This window comes from Gossypium raimondii, chromosome 4 (genome assembly GCF_025698545.1).
Source record: "Gossypium raimondii isolate GPD5lz chromosome 4, ASM2569854v1, whole genome shotgun sequence".
In the NCBI taxonomy this organism is placed as follows: Eukaryota; Viridiplantae; Streptophyta; class Magnoliopsida; order Malvales; family Malvaceae; genus Gossypium; species Gossypium raimondii.
In genome coordinates, this window is record NC_068568.1 from 48,341,753 (window position 1) to 48,361,576 (window position 19,824).

The 19,824-nt window shown below is 32.1% G+C and overlaps 1 protein-coding gene across 1 annotated transcript; it reads right to left on the minus strand.

Annotated features, from left to right (window-relative positions):
• Positions 1-572: 572 nt before the first annotated feature.
• On the minus strand, positions 573-1,446 carry LOC105779286 (protein MIZU-KUSSEI 1). Its single transcript, XM_012603046.2, has one exon. It carries the CDS (start codon positions 1,444-1,446, stop codon positions 709-711), a length of 738 nt encoding a protein of 245 aa, XP_012458500.1. The 3' UTR covers positions 573-708.
• Between the last annotated feature and the right edge of the window lie 18,378 nt (positions 1,447-19,824).

Here is a 19,824-nt window from a genome sequence, read left to right on the forward strand (position 1 = left end):
AGGCCCTTGTACTAGTTGTTAGATTGCATTTTTCTCCCTCTACTAAAAAATGAGCAAATTAGTCCCTGTATATTAGATCAAAGGGCAAATTAGCCCTTTCTGTTCAAAAAATCATTCATTTCTACTGTTAAAAATTGGCATGACTGACAGAATAACCAAATAACCACACATGTCGTGCCACGTAACCTCATGCTGATACACATTGACCATTTTTTAATAGTAGAAATGAATACAATTTTTAACAAAAGGACCAATTTACTCTTTGATTTAGCGTATAAAAACTAATTTATCCATTTTTACAGTAAAAGGAAAAAAAATACAATCTAACACCTAATAAAAGGGCCTCTATAATACTTTTACCACCTTACTTTGAATTATTATAAAATAAAATTCTTCAATAGAAATCTTTTCTGATTTCCTTCCTTAATAATAGCTTTTATGAATACGTAATTAAAAAAAGGGTACAATAATTAACAACATTTCTAAATTAAAATCAATCAAAGACTAATGCTCTCATTTAAATAAACATTATTTTCTCATATATTGCTAAAATAACCTAATTTTCCATGGAGGATCAATACAATAATTTGACGTACCCAATTGTAAACCTTGTTTTTTTCTTTAACTACCAAATCGCTAAAAAATATAAAGTTGGAGGACCGATTTACATAATAAACCCTAAGTTACATACCATATCCTTAAACTCTTTCATCCAACCCTAACAAAAAATATGCTAAGTTCAGGGCCGGAATTACCATCGGGATTCATCATGTAATAAGTTTCCGAATCTCTAGAATTAACGACTCGTTCGAAATGTGCGCGCATGTACGTCAGCTCGCCGTCAGGATTCTCCGTCGCTTCGGCCGGTATAACCCCGGCGCCCATTGAAATGGGATGCAACGTTTGCATCACCATCAAATCTTCATCTGTCGGATCTCTCTTTACACCATAGCCTGATTTTTTACCATTGCAATATAATGTCCATATTGGCTCTTCAAGGATCTTGATCTTCTCCGACGGACGCTTTTCGCATTCGAGAGCGATCCTTACGAGTCCTAATCCCATATCTTGGAGGAGTTTCCCTGTATTTATTGCGAGCTCAAGGATTAAGATAGGGAGGCATTTCGAGTTTTCTTGGATGGCGAGGTTAACTCTTGCTTTACGGTACCCAAATAGGGTTCCGGTCATCCGTGTACCTCCGTGGATATGGCTGTCGTGTCCGTGGAGATTGATTGGGATTTTGCACACAGGCGTTATGATCGGAAATGACCTGAAAACGGAACGAAAACGCCTAAACATCTTGGAGGATTTTGAAGATCCTTTCTTGTTTGATGGTTGTTGAAGAGAGACTGGTGGTCGAGATTCCGATCGAGGACTCGCCGGAGAAGTTGTAGTAGATGTATCATTGCAAGGTGATATTTCGGAAGGACTGTTTTGAGCTGCCATGGATGGTGGAAGGAGGGCGCTGTGTGATGATTGGAGTTACGAGTGGAGCATATATATAGTTGCAAGTGTATGGCATGCACGTTCTTCAACTTCACTTAATGGGAACTTATTTAAATTATTGTTGTTATTATTTTAAGTAAATTAATACTGACTTATGGTTAGGGTTTTTAGTTTAGTTAACTAAAAAATAGTTCTCTTTTTTTTACTTATTTTTGGAACCACTTAAAAGTGTTAAAGCTTGACTATATCCATCCATAGTTGTAAATCATTTAGCTACAACAATGTTTTCTTAAAAATTAAATTAATTATTAAATGTTATCGATAATAAATTAACAATAAAAACATTTCGACTTTTCATATAATTATTCTATACACTGTTTGTGAATCTTAAAAGGATTTCCTATAATTATTATATGCATTGTTAGCGGAATAAAAGAATTCTACAAACGAATTTAAGATATTGTTACATCAATTTTTGAAGTTTTTATAATTGTATAACCTATACATTAATATTTTATAAGAGGCGGGAGTTGTTCAAACCCGAGTTAGATTCTAAATTTGATGTCAACCAAAATTTAAGTAGTTTAAGGTTTAGTTTGGATGGGCAGTCTGGTGAAGTTAAAATTAAACAATGGTTGCGGTCATGAGATTAGTTACTGTAGCAGTAAGATTGGATATTGCAGCGATGAGATTAGAAACAACGGTTGGATGTGTGTTTGGATTCAAATACAGCTGTAGCGATAAGACAAGGAAGTAAAATGACTATTAAAGGCATTTCATTAAAACTCATATACAATAGAAGTTTTAAAATATTTTAGTTTTATAAAATTATTAAAAATATGTGAAATTGTAATTTTATTTAATAAAACAATATGTATCACAATATTTTTATAAATATTTTAATTAAATGTTTTATCATCATTTAAAATTATTTATTATATTATTAAATGATAAATTAATATGATTCGATGGTAAATTATTTTTAATGATAAATTAATTAAAGTGATTGGATATAAAATAATAATTAATATTATATTTATATAAAAAAAATAATTTAATTAAAATAACAACTACAATTAGAGGAAAAAGGAAAAAGAAGTTGAAAGGGTAAAATAGAAATTACCCCATTCCACTGGAGATTTGTATTTCCATCCCCCAAACAAAAATTGACCGGTACTGAGGTGTGTTCTTTCAACTGCTGGTCTTTCAAACAGCCTCATCAGTAAGGTGTGGTGAGATTGAAGGTAAATCCTTCTACAAAAGCCAACCCACTCAATATAAACACTAATCCAAAGGGATTCATACTCGAGAACTCCGGAAGGCATTCGTAATTACATTCTATCCAAACAAAAGCTTAACAAAGCACAAATTTGATAAAACTTAATGAATTTATTTAAATTTTCATTTAATTCAAAAAATAAAATTCAACCCCACTTAATTTAAATCTTAAATAAAAATATATACGTAAGCTTCTCTCGTAATTATCTGTACTATATAAAGTAGCTGATTAAGTTCGTATCACGAGTCAACTCGACATCAACTCGGCTATGAAATTACTAAAATATTTTTCCTTTAAAGGGTAATTAATATTATTATAAAAGTACTTTTCATCTTTTTCACACTTTTATATAAGCTTATAAAATAACTATAAAACATTATTTGGGAATCAAACACAAGACCCTATAAAAAATCTAGTTATATTATTTATTTTTAATTTGTAAAAACAAACACATTTATTCACCTGCAACACAGGTAAACAAGAAATCTAGTTATATAGCTTAATTTACATATAAAAGATATTTAAAAAATTTCATAATTGAATTGGTGTCTGATTGACCCGAGACACCAACTCCATAAAACATTTGCTGGATATATTATTAGTGGTTGCCTTTAACTCGACAACGATATTTCTATTTTTTTTCTCTACAAAGTATAACATTTTAATTTTAATTTTTTAAATATAAATTAAAAGCATGTGATAGTTTTTTTTCTCATTCCCATAATTAAAAAACATCAATGCTTATATATGAAATAATTATTAATTAAAATATATAATTTCCATTTTCTTTGAAAAATAATACTACTCTCCATTTCTCCAACGTGCTTAGAAGTATATCTTTTAATAAAATAGATTCTGAGTAATTTGCTTGATCTTTGATTGGAAGGATTCCAGCCGTCCATTAGTCAGATCTTTTTTTGTGTTTAATATAGAATGATGGTCAACGTAATCAACGACTTTGAACAAGTCTTACATATTTCACACTTTATTATACCATATCAAAGTAGACTTTTACTAAAGTATATGTTTCTTAAAAAATACTTAACATTGTATCATATATCTATAATCTATATATATTATATACATATGAGTTTGGAAGAATTTTTGAATTAATTAAATACCCTTTATTTTTATTAAATTATTAAATTTATATTTGAAAATAATTATAATTTAATTTATAATTATTAGTTAAAAAGTTACATTAATTTTAAAAGAGAGTTATTATCTGAATAGAACTCTAAGAATTAAATATAAAAATTGTGATAAATTGCAATTACAATTTCTATTTTAGTTAAAAAATTTTGACCTAAAATAGAAGTTGTGCTAATTTTATTTTGGGGATAAATCCCAAAACTATACATAAACTATGGTTTAATGTGTAATTATATACATAAAATTTTGATTAGATCCAATTCTTGTAAATTATTAACACAATTATTGATATAACACAAGTTATTTAAAAACTAATTAAAATTAAAGCGCATAGATTTACATGCAATGCATGTAACATTACAAACTAGTATATATAAAGTACGAGTTTGAAAAACTTTTGAACTGATGAGAATACCCTTTATTGTTAATTATATTACTAAACTGACATTAGAATAATAATTTATTCGTACTATTATGTGATAATAATAAAATAATATTAATTAATAGTATATTAATATGAAATTAATTAATTTGGTCATTTCTTTTAAAAGTTATACTTAAAACATAACATAAGATATTATTAATTAGTAAAATTATAAATCTATAAAATAATTTAATATATGCAACATTCGAAAATTTCCAAATAGACACGTGGCACTATTCCGTAGCGGATATGGTTAATGTTCGAGAAAATTTGAAATTTATCTAAATAAAAGGATTCTTGTTATAATAAAGTGATTTTGATATGATAATTAATGGAAATAATTTTAAAAGTGAAATTATGATAAGAGGACTAAATTACAAAATTTGAAAAGTTTAAGGACTAAAATGCAAATTTGGCCAAAAAGGAAAATGAGAGTTTTATTGTCTATTTTTCATGGGAATAAATTGGAAAATGAATTGGTATGGTGAAAATCACTTTTAGGACTAAATTGAAAGGATTGAGAAGTACAAGGATTAAATTGTAAATTTCCTAATTTTGTCGGAAGAAAGGAAAAGATGTAATGTTTACCATATATTGATTTATATTAAATATTTTATAAGATTGATAATTGCCTACTATTAAGAAGAAATTATACAATGAGTTAAAATAGGTAAAAAGGTAATTTTGTCATAAAAAGGTAATTAAGAAGTCTCATGTATCTCTTGTTATGTTATAATATGCACACATCCAATTATTTGTTATGCAGTTGGATTGTTTAGTTGATATAATGTGAATCTCGGTCCAAGACATTTGCAAGTAATTGAGCATATACTCAAGTACTTACGAAGAATAAATGATTATATGCTTGTATATTCTAGAAAAGATCTCACTCCTATCAGTTATACAAATTGACTTCCAAACATGTTGGGATTTAAGGAAATTAACATCGAGTTGTGTTTTTTGTCCTAGGTGGTTGTAACACCCCTAACCCGTATCCTTCTCCAGAATAGGGTTATAGAGCATTACCAGAGTTTACAAATTAATTTTCAGACATTTCATTTCATCAAGCATTCATATTTATGACCAATTAAAATCAAAACATTTATGAGCTAACATTAACCAATTTAACTTATATAAGTCATTATAACCAGAATCAAATCATCCAAAATTACCAATAAAACCAATGGATAATGTGATATATCTCCAACAAGCTTCCAACCCAATCGAGCTTCCGATAATCATTTAAATGCATCAAATAATTATACATATTACCAATAATAATTCGATTCCAATAATAAAACACACACACACACACACACATATATATATAATATTCATTACCAAATAGCATTCACTTCAATTAAAATTATATAGAATATAGCTCATACGAGCTCACCGGACTACATTGCAGAAATACCAAAATTCAAGGACATTTTGGAAAATTTCTATTTTTCTCATATTTCCACCCAATATTGTTCTAAATTTCATTCAATTTTGTAATTTAGATAAATAACCAATCCATTTCATGCAATTTGGTCACTTTTTGACATTTTTACAAATTTACCCTTAAAGTTTCACATTTGTTCAATTTAGTCCCTGGACCTAAAACATGTAAATTTGTCATTTTTAATGAAAACTCATGCTAGTTAAATAATCATATATTTTCCTCCTCCTCTCCATTCCACATCCTTAATGTATATAACATGCTTATAGGTAACATTATCTATAATTTCACAATTTACTTATATAAATTCATTCAAAGCTGTCCACTTGAGTCGTAGTCACTAAATTATTTATATCTTGAGATACAGAACTCCAAATCAATATCCTTAAATTTTATCTGAAACTAGACTCACATACGTTGTTATCATAAAATTTTCAGAATTTTTAGCTTCGCCAATAAGTACAGTTTATTCTTTAAATTCATCCCTATTCTGCTGTCTAACAGTTCCGACCCTTCTTCACTAAAAATTAATTATCTCCTCGTACAGAATTCTAATGATGTTTCTGTTTGTTTCTATCTAAAATAGACTTATTAAGGATTTAAACATATAAATTTAAGGCTCTAATTAATTTTCTCAAATTTTTTTATGATTTTCCAATGTCAGTACAGGGGAACCCGAAATCATTCTGACCTTGTCTCACAAAATTTATTATATCTCATGATTTACAATTCTATTGCTTATGCCGTTTCTTCTATAAGAAACTAGACTAAATAATCTTTAATTTCATATTTTATTCATCCTCTAATTAGATTTCCACAATTTATGGTGATTTTTCAAAGTTAACCTACTGCTACTGTCCAAAACTGTTTTAGTGCAAAATATTGATTACTAAGTTTATAACACTCTTATTTTCCTTCTCTACACTATTTCTCATCACTTTCTCTTATTTTCTCTTAACTAACATATCAAGAACATAAAACCTTATATAATAAAACCCTACATTAGCATCAATTTCATACTTTTTCAATAATATCAAACTCAAAAATATATTGAAATCTTGATGCTCTTACCTTGCTCAATTGATTTCAATCTTTAACTTGATTTTCTCTCTCCTCCAGCCTCTATTTCTTGAATCTAACTTGATATTCTAGCTCCCCATAGTCTCCTTGTTATCTTTCTCTCTTGATGGATATGGAAATTCTTTTGATTTTTAGGTGAAAATGGTAATTTTTTTGAAAGAGGGACCAAATTGTAAAGAAAGTAAAACTTTCTTTCTTTCTCTCTTCTCCTCACGTTGGATGCATGGAAGATGATGGGTTGTTGGTTTTTTTTTTCATCTTTCTTTCCACATATATACACTAAACAATAAAATAATAAAATATTATTTAAAAATCAAATTAAAATATTAATAAACTAATATTTATTTATTTAATCTAAAATATCTCCAACATCATCATTATCTTCTAGATTTCTCTCTCTTCTAAATGACCATTCTGCCCTTTATGATCTTTTAAAATTCCATCCTTGAGTCATCACTTAATTTGGTAAAATTACGATTTAGTCCCTCAAAATTCTTCACCTTTTTCAATTTGGTCCTAATCCATCCATTTTTCTTAGTTTCTAGATCATTCCGCCCTTAAAATATTTACACCTTTGGTCCTTCAACTTTTTTGTATTTACACTTTAACCCCTTAAATTTTGAATATTTACTCTTGACCCACAAAACTTTTCTCACTTTTGCGATTTAATCCTTTCTTGAATTAATATGTCATAATATACTTCCCAATGTTGACATAACTCAATATTACCCTTTTTATCACTTTATTTCCTTATTTTACTATACCAAAGATAATATCTTACTGTAGAAAATTTCAAAATATTACATTTGTGGTCCCAAAACCACTGTTCCGACTAGGCCCAATTTCAGGCTGTTACAGTGGTAGAGCCATAGTGTAGAGAAGTGTCAAGTAAGGTTGTGCTGTTGACTTCACTATGAAGGCCAAATATGTGTCAGTTTTTGAGGTAACAAAATAAGCAATATGGCTGTGGAAGTTCCTTATAGATCTTGGAGTCGTTCTTGGTATGGAAAAGGCTATTACACTGTGTTGTGACAACAGTGCAACAATAGTTAACACCAAAGAAACCATAAAACACAAGCGAACAAAGCACATTGATAGAAAATATCACATCATATGGGAGGTGATAGCAGATAAGATAGTGGATACAGTCAAAGTTATATCAGAGGACAACCTTGCGAATCTATTTACTAAGACTTTGGTGGTTAGGAGTTTTGAGAAACATGTAAAGGAATGAAAATGAAAAATATGACTTATCTACTCCACTAGGGCAAGTGGGAGACTTTGGAGTCTAGTGCCTTTAGTGTAGTAATATCGTCTTTGTACTTTATGTACTTGTAATATTTCGAACAAATTGGTTTATATAAATTCCATCTTTATCATTAAAATCTTTTGTATAAATGTCCTCGACAGGTTTTTGTATGCAAAGAAAAATCAAATCAAATATTAGACCATTGATTATTTAACGTTTAACTAATACTAAGTTGCATTATGTGGTCGAATCATATGATATCTTATGTCGTTTATCAAAGTCTAACTGGTAAGATACCTTATCTTGGGTATCAGAGCAGATGACTCCTAGAAGATAAAGACATAGATGTGACTGATTGGACTGACAATACACCAAACAAGACCCAAGTAAAATAAATCCTAGATCTGTTTATGGATTTATTCACTTGTGATGTTCTTAGTGTGGCTTACCTCAATCTTGAGTAAGTGATGGACTATATATGCATGACTCGTATACTTTGATGTATTGATAGCCTGAGTTCAATTGGTAATGGAGCCGAAAGCTAGTACGTTGGGTATATGACTTCTGCATGGCATAACTTCGCTTACAATAGTGGAATTCATAACCCTATAAAGGGTAAGATATCATCCCATTGCCATTACATGATAGATGGAAAAGTAACGTGGCCACGGGTCATTTGTCCTAAGACAAATGATTTAATTACTATATGTTAGCAATTTACTTTTCCATGAAAGAAGATGCAATAGTTAGCATGAGATAAAATATGATTATATTGAGAAAACAAATTTATCCCAAAGAGATTAAGGATGTCCCATGAGGGTAACACACATACGACAATGTCATTGGACGAACAATTAGTAACTTGCGTAATGGTATATAATAGTGAATAATGTTGTAATTAATAGACGAAGAGTCGAAACTTAATTACAAATTATTTGAGCCCTAATCATACATGTCCAAATCGGTCACTCCACTAGCTCGGTATAACCTTGAAGGTTTATAATAGAATTGATGATATGAAAAATATGAAACGACGAACTAGAGAAACAGATCACATGTATCACTATTTGCAGTGAATGCATTTTCTCGCTATGAACAAGAGATGACTCAGGAATTAATTAATGTCTTTGAATTATTATTTAATTAATTTTTAATTAAACAATTGAAATTTGAAGTGAGAATTAAATTAATTAAGTCATCATAATCTCATGAGAAATAGTTAATTAAATTGGCTTGTTCATAGATTCTAGTACGGAAAAGTCATTATGACTTTAACGAGATTAGAATTGAGTTGAGAAAATAATTTAACTAGTCTAGTTAATTAATTTAATTTAATTAATTAATTAATATTTTGGACATAAGAAATATATTTATTGGATTGAATAAATTATTTGTGTTTACATGATGAGGCCCATCTAGGCCAGGTTTTGAAGAAGGGGTGAAACCCTAATCCTTGAAAGGGTATGTCGCCCCCTTACATGTACACTCTTTGTGTGAGTCATGTACTCATGTTCCTTATTAAAATAGTATTATTTGGTTACACCTTTTTTATTGAGACTCTTATTATTTTTCTTTATAAATAGAGACTAATGACTAGGTCAAAAATATACTTCTCTACGTCGATATTCTGTCAAAATATAATCAAGTTATTTTCAAAATAAATTCTATCTTTTGATAGAGTTTGTCTTTGGTTTCTACCCTTGAAAGTTTCACAAAGTTTTCATTGATTTGGGAATAGAGATCACACTCTAACAAACCGAGGTTAAGATTAGTAGAGAAGATCAAGTGATTGAAAGTTGGGAACGATTGAGTACTCCACCTAATCCGAAAGCATAGGTATAATTTGAGTAAAAGAGTTTATTGTTATAAATATCACAACCGGTTGGTTTTAAAGAAAATTTTAAAATTTCATTATTCTTATTTTCACTATTTTCAAATCGATTTTCCAACACATTATCACAACTAGTTGGTTTCATTGAAAAATTTAAAAATTTCTTTCTGCTTATTTTCACTCTTTTCAACCCGATTTTCCAACATAGGCAGCTTTGGAGAAATACCAATCTAAAAAAATTTAATGAGAATTGAACCGAAATTGCGAGGGTGCTAGAGATAAACTTGGTTCAAGAAGAACTATTCTAGCGTAAAAAAATCTAGACACAGCTAGATTATTGGAGGCAATAGGAATACCAAGTATTTTCATAGTTGTGTCTCTTCCCGGCATCAACACAAGCAGATAAATGCTTTGAAGCTGCAGGAAGGCAGTTGGTGCTACGATAAGGGGAAATTACAAGCGACAGTTATCTCATTTTTTTTCTGAAACTGTATAAAGTAGATAGGCCTTGCATGAGGTGATACCCTATCAAAGGATGTTTTCCAATTCTTCATAGAAGTGAGTTGGATAGACTTCGGTGTAGTGTTACAATGAGGAGGCAGAAAGCGCAATATTGTTTGAGATAGCCTCCCTAAAGGCACCAAGAATCAATGGCCTACATGCACTGTTCTATCAAAGTTAGTGGCCCGCGGTATGTAATTCTATTTTCAAAATGGTTAAAGAGGTATTTATTGAGGATAGGTTGGAGGAGTTTTTGAACAAGATGCTTTTGGTTTCGACCTTCAGTCTTTGTACGGTGCCTTACAAGATTATTACGAAGGTGCTAGTTGATATATTGAAACCAATCATGTCAAAGCTAATTTGGCCTATTCAAACAAATTTTTTTATTAGGAAGAAGCATCACGGATAACATTATTATTGCACAATAGGTCATTCACTCGATGCAGAGAAATATTCACAAATCTCGGTATTTATCTGGGAATGTCGTTCCTGCATAAAAGAATCACTAATGGGACATTTCAATTTTTAATTGATTCGAAGCAAACTAAATGTTTTCGACGCCAGCTTATTGTCAATGGCCAGAATAGTGACTCTTGCCAAATCGGTTTTACGTGTAGTACCTAGCTATTTCATGCAAACACTTTTAATTCCAATAGGTGTAGTGAATGAAATAAAGAAGGTTGTGCGCAAGTCTATATGGGGTCTTCCAATGGTAAATGGAAGTTAACTCTTGTTAAGTGGGATACCTGCTGTGAACCGCTTGAAAAATGTGGTTTGGGTTGCATCAATTACCTGTATAGAATGTCATTTCTGTTAAAATCAAGGATGGGCTTTCTCACTAAAAAGGATGAGTTATGGGTTCAAGTTCTTCGTAGGAAATACAGAATTGATGAGCTTTGTCCTATGAATCTATTTAGAGCAAGTTGTATGGCGCTCTATGGTGAAGACTAATGTTGATGGGGCAATTCATATGATGAATGGGTGGAGTAATACGCGAAGCGAAGGGCCAATGGATAGTGGGGTTTCGAAAAGCTACAGGTATGGGAAAAGTTATAAATGCAAAACTTTGGGCAGTCTTTACTGGTTTGGAGTTGGCATGGAGCAAAGGGTTTAAGAAAGTGGAAGTGAAAAGTGATAATATGCAGGTGGTAAGACTCAATAATAACAGAGGTTTAGCTGCAATCGTGACTATGGTAACTTTGCAAGCAGAAATGACAAGTAAAAGTTCTGAGGTGCATCTTATTTGGCAAAAAAAGTGGAATAGAGATGTCAAACTTAACTGCCACATCATCACTTTAACAGTCAACATTGGTCAATAAGGTCTTTTTAATATGTTTTGGTAGTTTGAATATCTAATTGAGTATAAGAAAAACAATAGCTTAATTGATATTTTAAAAAGGTTTGAGGATTTTTGAACCTTTAAGCCTAATTAAAATCCCAAAAATGTTATAATGAATATTTGGTTTGTTAAACACTACTAAAAATATGATGGTAAATTTTGAAATAATCCCATCAAATAAAATGCTAATTTTATTAGTTTTAACATTTTTAGTAATATTTATTATCAATAAAAGCTTTTTACTATTAACAAATATGTAATTTAATAACTATTTTACCTATAAAGCCCTTTTTCAAATATATTTACGAAAATGGGCCAAATTTTGCATTATTTACCGAAAAGGCCGAAAATGACAAAAATCGTCCATGTAGGTTTTTGGGTGAAATTTCAGCAAAACGTGTCCTTGAGGGAGCGATTTTGCCATGTCAGCACAAAACGTGCTGACGTGGATGCGCTTTGCTGACGTGGCAAAATCGCTCCCCCAGGGGCGCATTTTGCTCCATGTTTTTCTAAGTTAGGGATTTTTGCATGTTTAGTCCCTGGGGTTTTTTGATTTAGGGTTTTTAGGTTTAGGGTTTTGTTAAACTAATGTAGGGTTGGGGTTGTAGGTTTAGGGTTAAAATAATTTAGGGTTTAGGATTTAGAAAAATAAATTAAGGTTTAGTGTTTTTTTAAAAATTAATTAAATTAGGTTTTAGGGGTTTTAAATAAATTGATTAATTAAATAAGGGCTTAAAGTTTTTAAGAAAATTAATTAAATTAGGGTTTCCTTTTTTTTAAAATAACTTTGTGTTTAGGTTTATGGTTTAGGAAAAATTGCATTGACAATAAGGATTTTTTTCTACAGTAGTTCCTGAAAAAATAATTTTGAGAAGATAGTTCTGAACAAATAGTGTCAAAAATGCTTCAAGACGGATGCACTGTCAGCAAAATTAATGAAAAAAGCTCCCACGTGGACGCTCTTTTTCTATAGTAGTTCCTGAAAAAATAATTTTGAGAAGACAGTTTTAAACAAATAGTGTCAAAAATAGTTCAAGCAGGATGCACTGTCAGCAAAATTGATGAAAAAAGCTCCTACATGGATGCTCTTTTTCTACAGTAGTTCCTGAAAAAATAATTTTGAGAATACGGTTCTGAACAAATAGTGTCAAAAACAATTCAAGCAGGATGCACTGTCAGCAAAATTGATGAAAAAAGCTCTCACGTGGACGTTCTTTTTCTACAGTAGTTCTTGAAAAAATAATTTTGAGAAGACAGTTCTGAACAAATAGTGTCAAAAATGCTTCAAGCAGGATGCACTTTCAGCAAAATTGATGAAAAAAGCTCCCACGTGGACGCTATTTTTCTACAGTAGTTCATGTTTGGCCTTAGGCTATAAATGAGTCAAATTTCATTATTAGGTTGCATAAGTTACAACAAGAAAAATTAGAGAGGCTAAGCAAAATAAAAATTGAAGATGAGTGAACGTATCAGTGCTATTATTTACTATGATGGTTAGGCTCGTGACACCGAGAACAACATTGTTTTTTTATCGGAGAACACAACGCGACTGGTTTTTAACCAGAACATAGATTTGATAGAACTTCATAAAAGAATTAGGCGCAAAATCTTCGGAACGACGCCAGTGAGGGTTTCTTCTATTAAGTATCAATTTTGTGCTTCAATTGATATCGCTAGTGGATCACCCTATCTTAAGTTATATGTACAATTTTCATCACCAAATGAAGCATTAGCGACTTCAACATCTACTGTTGTTCGAGAGGAATACACGACCCCTACCCGACACCTCGTTAGTGGGAGGTATAACACGAAAACGCCCGTATTTGGTGGCAGTATAGAATACACAACTCCTGTACGACACTCAGTTAGTGGATGAGACATGCATATCGGTGGGTCGATGTTCGATGCTGGAAATGCATATTGGGGAATGACATCAACTTCTAGTGGTTGGTAATCCACATCTGATTGAAGACGTTACGAAACGTCCACAAGAAGGGATGATGTACTTCCTACGACGTCTATCGGCGAGGGGACCCCGTACATTGCAAATAATGGTGGGTTGGATGATGAGTCCGATATATATCCACCTTGAGAGCTCGGTCCGGATGGTGCAGAAATTGCATTATTTTCTGAACCAGAGTCTGTTCCATCCGAACCTGAAGATGTTGAATGGGGTTCAAATGAAGAAGAAAAAGAAGACCCGTGATTCAAAACGTACTCGCCTCTAGTTCATATGCATAATGTCGATATATAGACAGATGATGCGTTAGAGTTTTCAGAGCTACCACACAGAAGGCGTTACCGTACAAATTCGTCATTGGATTTGGGTGAATTAGAAGTTGGTAAGGAGTTTTCCAGTAAGGATAGTTTTCTTGGTGCATTAAAACAACAAAGCATCAATTATGGGGTTAGCTACAATGTGGTTAAATCTAAATCTGAGAAGTTCGAGGCCAAGTGTGCAGTGCAAGACGGTACATATTCATGGAAAATCATGACTTCGGTTAAGAAAAAGACAAGCTTGTGGGAGATAAATAAGTACAAAGGTCCACATACCTGTACTGTCGGTTCAAAATCACTTGGTGTTTAGGGTTTTATAATAATAATGTTATTACTTAATGTTGCATTATTTAACGTACTTCATTGACAGGTGTTTCACAATATCATCCTAAGATGGATTCAGGTATGATAACTAGCTTAATACTACTGATGGTGAAGGCAGATTTCAGGACTTCTGTGTCGGTCTTAATTGCCAATATTTGTAGCCAATTGAGGTACACGCCCTCTTACCGCAAGGCTTGGATAGCTAAGCAGAAGGCGTTGGAAAATATGCATAGTGGGTGGGACGCTTCATAGAATGAGGTGTGGCAGTGGTGTCAGGTGTTGGAGAAGTACGTCTTAGGTTGCATAACAGACCTTGAAATGAGCCATCCGTACTACAACGACCAATTGCTCCGTGGATGCCAAGTGTTCAAGCATCTGCTTTAGAGCTTTAAGCAATGTCGGACGCATTTGTGTACTGCAAGCCATTGGTACAAATTGACGGTACCTTTATGTATGGTAGATATACCCATCGGCTATTGCTAGCTGTGGCATAGGATGGCGGTGGGAGAATCCTTCCAATTGCGTTTGCAATAACACCAGGGGAGTTAGGTGATGACTGAGATTTCTTTCTTTTTAGGTTAAGAGGGCATGTATGCTCCCAACCTGATATTTGCGTTATATCAGATCGAGGCACTGGAATACTAGCTGCAATTGAGCTACAGAGAAGCTTATAGGATCGCACACATCATCGGTATTGTCTAAGGCACGTTGCGTCTAACTACTACGGGAAATATTGGTCTACCACTGAAAGACGGTAAGTGACCAACATGAGTATTTAATCTATATTAATATAATTTCATTTGTAATATTCAATTTATTTTGAATGGAATAGTGGTATGTAATTTTTGCTATCAACTTATATTGGCAGGGTACGAAATCAATAAGGACCGTTTTCATGAGATGTTGGAAATTTTGCATTCAATTAACGAACAAGGCGCAGACTACCTCTATAACATACCTTTCGAACAGTGGACATAAGCATACGGCAGCGGCCTACGATATGATCATATGACCTCAAACCTGGCTGAATGCATAAATTTTGCTATAAAATAAATGCGTCATTTACCGATAACCTCGGTTGTGCAAGCGACATATTTTCGTTTGGCGGCACTATTTCTAAATTGAGCAGCAAGTTATAAAGGCCAAATGTAGGGAGGCCATGTATGGTTCTGGAAGGTATTGCAAGAAATTAACAAGGCGAATGCACGAGCCAACACCATGCACATAGTGTGTCACGATTGCGACAACCTATGATTTCGTGTGACCAAGTTTGATAGACCAAACCAAGGTATTACAGGCAGGCAATATCATGTACACTTGGGAAATAGGACTTGCGACTGTGGGACGTTTAACGCAGTTCGTTATCCATGCGCTCATGCAATTATAGCTTGTCAGAATATTCGTTTAGATCTCATGAGATATGTCGACGAAGTGTACAAAATAGATTACATGTACAATGTGTAGAGACACGTATTCCCACCAGTCCTAGATGAACGTAAGTGGCCGTCTATATCGCTTGCTCTGTTTAAGTTGTTACCGGATAGAGAATCACTTCGCAAACTAAAAGGTCAACCTTCCTCGAGTAGAATACATAATAATATGGATATCTGGGAAAGAACAAACCAACAGAAGTTGTGCGGATGGTGTAGGAACCCAGGTCATACAATTCAATCATGTCCAAACCAAAATAGTTGATAATTGTTGTAATGAAACTATGTTGCATTATTTCTATTGCCTTATTCAAAAAAATTCTATTTTATTAAATAAAAATATAAAAATAATTTACTATTAAAATATTAAAAATAAATTTTATTTTATTAAATGAAATAATATAAAAAAAAGTTTGTACAAATATATTTAAATGTGGTGGTCGGAATTAGTGCCACATGGGGGTGGTCGACGATTACGCGTTGGATTCCTTCTTAGTTCAGCTTCCGGCGGAGGTTGTGGTTGCTCCGATTGTGGGTGTTGGGAGGATGACCCACCTTGATAGAATAAAGAATGTGGAGGTGTTTGCATCACCCACGACGGAGGTGTTTGAATCTCATAAGGTGATGAGGATTGGTAATGAGATGAGCTCGCAGATGGTGCCTCGTACGATCCCTCCGACAACGATGGCCTATATATCGAGGGTTGAGTCGAAGTCATTGGGAAAGGAGATGCACCGGGCCATGCATTCTTACCTGGCATAAGACTAGAAAAAGGAAACATATAAGGGTTATGATATATATAAGGGCTAGGATACGCACCGGTGATTATGTGGGCGCTGTTAATGGGCTCGTGCCTTCATCCTTTCTCCTTGGATTTAAATGTACCCGTCGTTCCCTTTCGACACAGATTTGCCAATGCCTCTGCTCTTTCGACGGTAAATATGGCTTTCCATGGATCCTAAACCATGGCATGTAATCCGGCGCGCACGCTAACTCTAGAACGATGATTGATTCGCGAGTAGGTATATGATCATACTGATTTCCCCAAATTTTGATATATTCCAAGAAGAATGTCGGCAAATTAGTATTTGTTTGTCGTAAGTTAATTTTGTGCTCATTATCGAGCACCTCAAGTGTCTCAGAAATTGGTTGTCTGAATCTAAATTGCCGCAACACTTTATCTGTCTGGTGCATCTCGACAGTAGTATAGTTGACTAATGGGACCTTAACATGCCAAATGTTCAAATTTTGAAAGAATTCATCCGATATTACTGCCCGAATTACCGGATCCTCGTATGGTGTCTATTGAAACTATATGAATGTGATAAAAATATTAGTTATATACATAATACTAAATACTAAATATGAAACGACTATTTTATGTATATATATTATTTAATACTTATTTTTGCTTCCGACCGTTGTTCTAATAGAAGTCGTATGTCTTCAAGAGCGGTAGGTATTCCAACATAACTCATCGAATGGTTCCACCTAATTAAATAAATTTTTAGCATACAATTATATTTTAAATCTATATAATGGTTGTAAAATCAAATATAAATTTTACCTCGTTATGAATGGGAATGTATATGGGTGGTTCACTTGAGGACGTAAAAATAGAAAGCGAAACCGAGCCCATGATTGTAGTAGTGATAGGTAACCTCTGATTTTGGCTTTATTTGGTGGCGTTGCCTCACACATCTCTCGGTACAATATTGCCAACACGGCAGACCCCCAACTAAATTCACCAGCTACTCTAAAATCAACGAGTTTCTGTAGCCACTTCAAATGTACAAGGTTTCGTGACAAGTCTGGCATCAAATAACCTCCAATCATCTAAGGATGTATGTCCAAGCGTATCGTGTTCTTTCTACTTCAATCGAATCATTCCCCGACTCCAAGAATGTGTCTTGTAACCAGCCTATCTCGATCCGACCTCCGTAAATATTATTCGAAATCACACCCAAAAGATCATAGCATATGGCTCCCCAATCAGCAGATTAAACGGACTCGGTGAGTGCGGACCCATCCACTGGCAATCCTAATTATAATTGCACGTCCTCCAAAGTAATGGTACACTATTCGCATGGAAGATGGAATGTGTACGTCTCGGGTCTCCACCTCTCTATTAACGTGCTGATAAGTTTCGGGTCTAACTTGCACCCCCGACCTATAGTGATCATGTGCCAAAAACCCGCTTCCCTCAAGTAATTTTCTATCAACGGTGATGGAGAACCAGACTTATTACAAATATAACATTGTAACACCCGATCTATAGACTGTTATAAAAAATTATAAAATAAAAATTAATTAAAATTACATAATAAAAAATATTAAATAATATTCAAAAATTAAAATTAACCCTTACCATTTTCATTTGTTCGACGGAGATGTGTTTATAATCAAGACGAATTAATTCCCCGGCCATTGCTAACACGATTAAATATTTTTGAAATTATAAAAAATAATACTAATTTAGAAAAAATTAAAAGGAAATAATTAATTAAAGAGAGCTTTGAGAAATTTAAGGAGAAAGTTGAGAACTTTGAGAAATTTAGGGAGAAATTTGAGAGTTTTTTGCCAATTTTTGAAGAAATAAAGTGTGAAAAAAATAGGAAGGGGTTTTATAGAATTTTTTTGACCGTTGGACCCCCCAACGGTCAAAAAATAAAGTAGCCGTTCGGGAAAAAAAACACGGAACAAAACGCACCCCTAGGGGAGTGATTTTGCCACGTCAACAAAACGCGTCCATGTCAGCGCGTTTTGTGTTGACATGGCAAAATCGCTCCACCAGGGACACGTTTTGCTGAAATTTCACCAAAAAAACTCCTACGTGGACGCGTTTTGTCATTTTCGGCTTTTTCCGGTAAATAATGCAAAAATTGACCAATTTCCGTAAATAAACTTGAAAAAGGGCCTTTATATGTAAAATAGTCTAATTTAATCTATTTATTTTAAATAAAAATAAAATAATATATTCAACTCAAAATTAGTAGATGTATAAATTTAAAAATAAAATTTAAATATTTAATATGTACTTAAATTAAAATACAATTTTATAGCATTTAAAATAAATTTAAAATGAAATATTTTATATGATTTTGCGGTGAAAAAGTATTATATAAAAATAATGAAATAAAAAAGAAAAAAGAGGTAATTTTGACTCAGATAAATTTTAATTTTCTAATTACATGGGAAAGTTACTTATAATTATTTAAAGGAATCACGTTGACATTCCCATTATTAAGGAAAATAACATTCTAAATGGGGAAATAAAAAAATTGAGTTGAAATTAAATTATATATTTTTATAGTAGTAAAATGCAATTTCATCATTTTAATAGTTTATATCTTTATAATTTTTAAGTGATTAAATAAAATTTTATCATTTTGGGACCAAAATATAAAATTATTATTATTAATTTAAAATTTTATCAATTATAAAAGGTCTAAATAGTTCCAATTTAGAGAACTAAAACCATTGTCACTCCTAATTTCGCCCTGATTCTAAAGAAAGATAATAATTTTAACCTATTAAACAGAGAATTATCAACCTACTAAATAAATTCCAAAGAGAATGACAACTTTTCATCTTCTAAAGTGTTCAATTTCTTTTATTTCCTCTTAAACAATCAAACAAAAAATTTATTTGATTCCTCTCTCTTTATTTCTCTTTCCTACCTTAATCTAATCATACAAAGAAAATATTATTTTTAATGTTTTTAAATTTTTGATACATTATTTTTTACTTCATTTAGTTTTGTTATAAAAAAATAAGGCAACCAAAAATAAGTAACTTGTATATAAAATTATAAAGTTTTGATTGTTATATTAAAATTTATATAAATATGAATTATGGTTAAGGGTGTTCATCGTCTTTGGTGTAGTTTAGGTTTGAGTTGTGCTAGTCATATTTGTTATTTGCTTTTGTGAGTAGAATAAAAAATTTTAGTTGAAACCCACTAATTATAATAGTGACTTAAATATGTAATGCAAATAATTACATCTAAATTTAATTATTAGGTCATTTTAAGTCTACGGTAAATTTT

Bases quoted from the DNA above. Each gene is read 5' to 3' on its own strand.
- LOC105779286 (XM_012603046.2), bottom strand. From the start codon at position 1,446: ATGGCAGCTCAAAACAGTCCTTCCGAAATATCACCTTGCAATGATACA.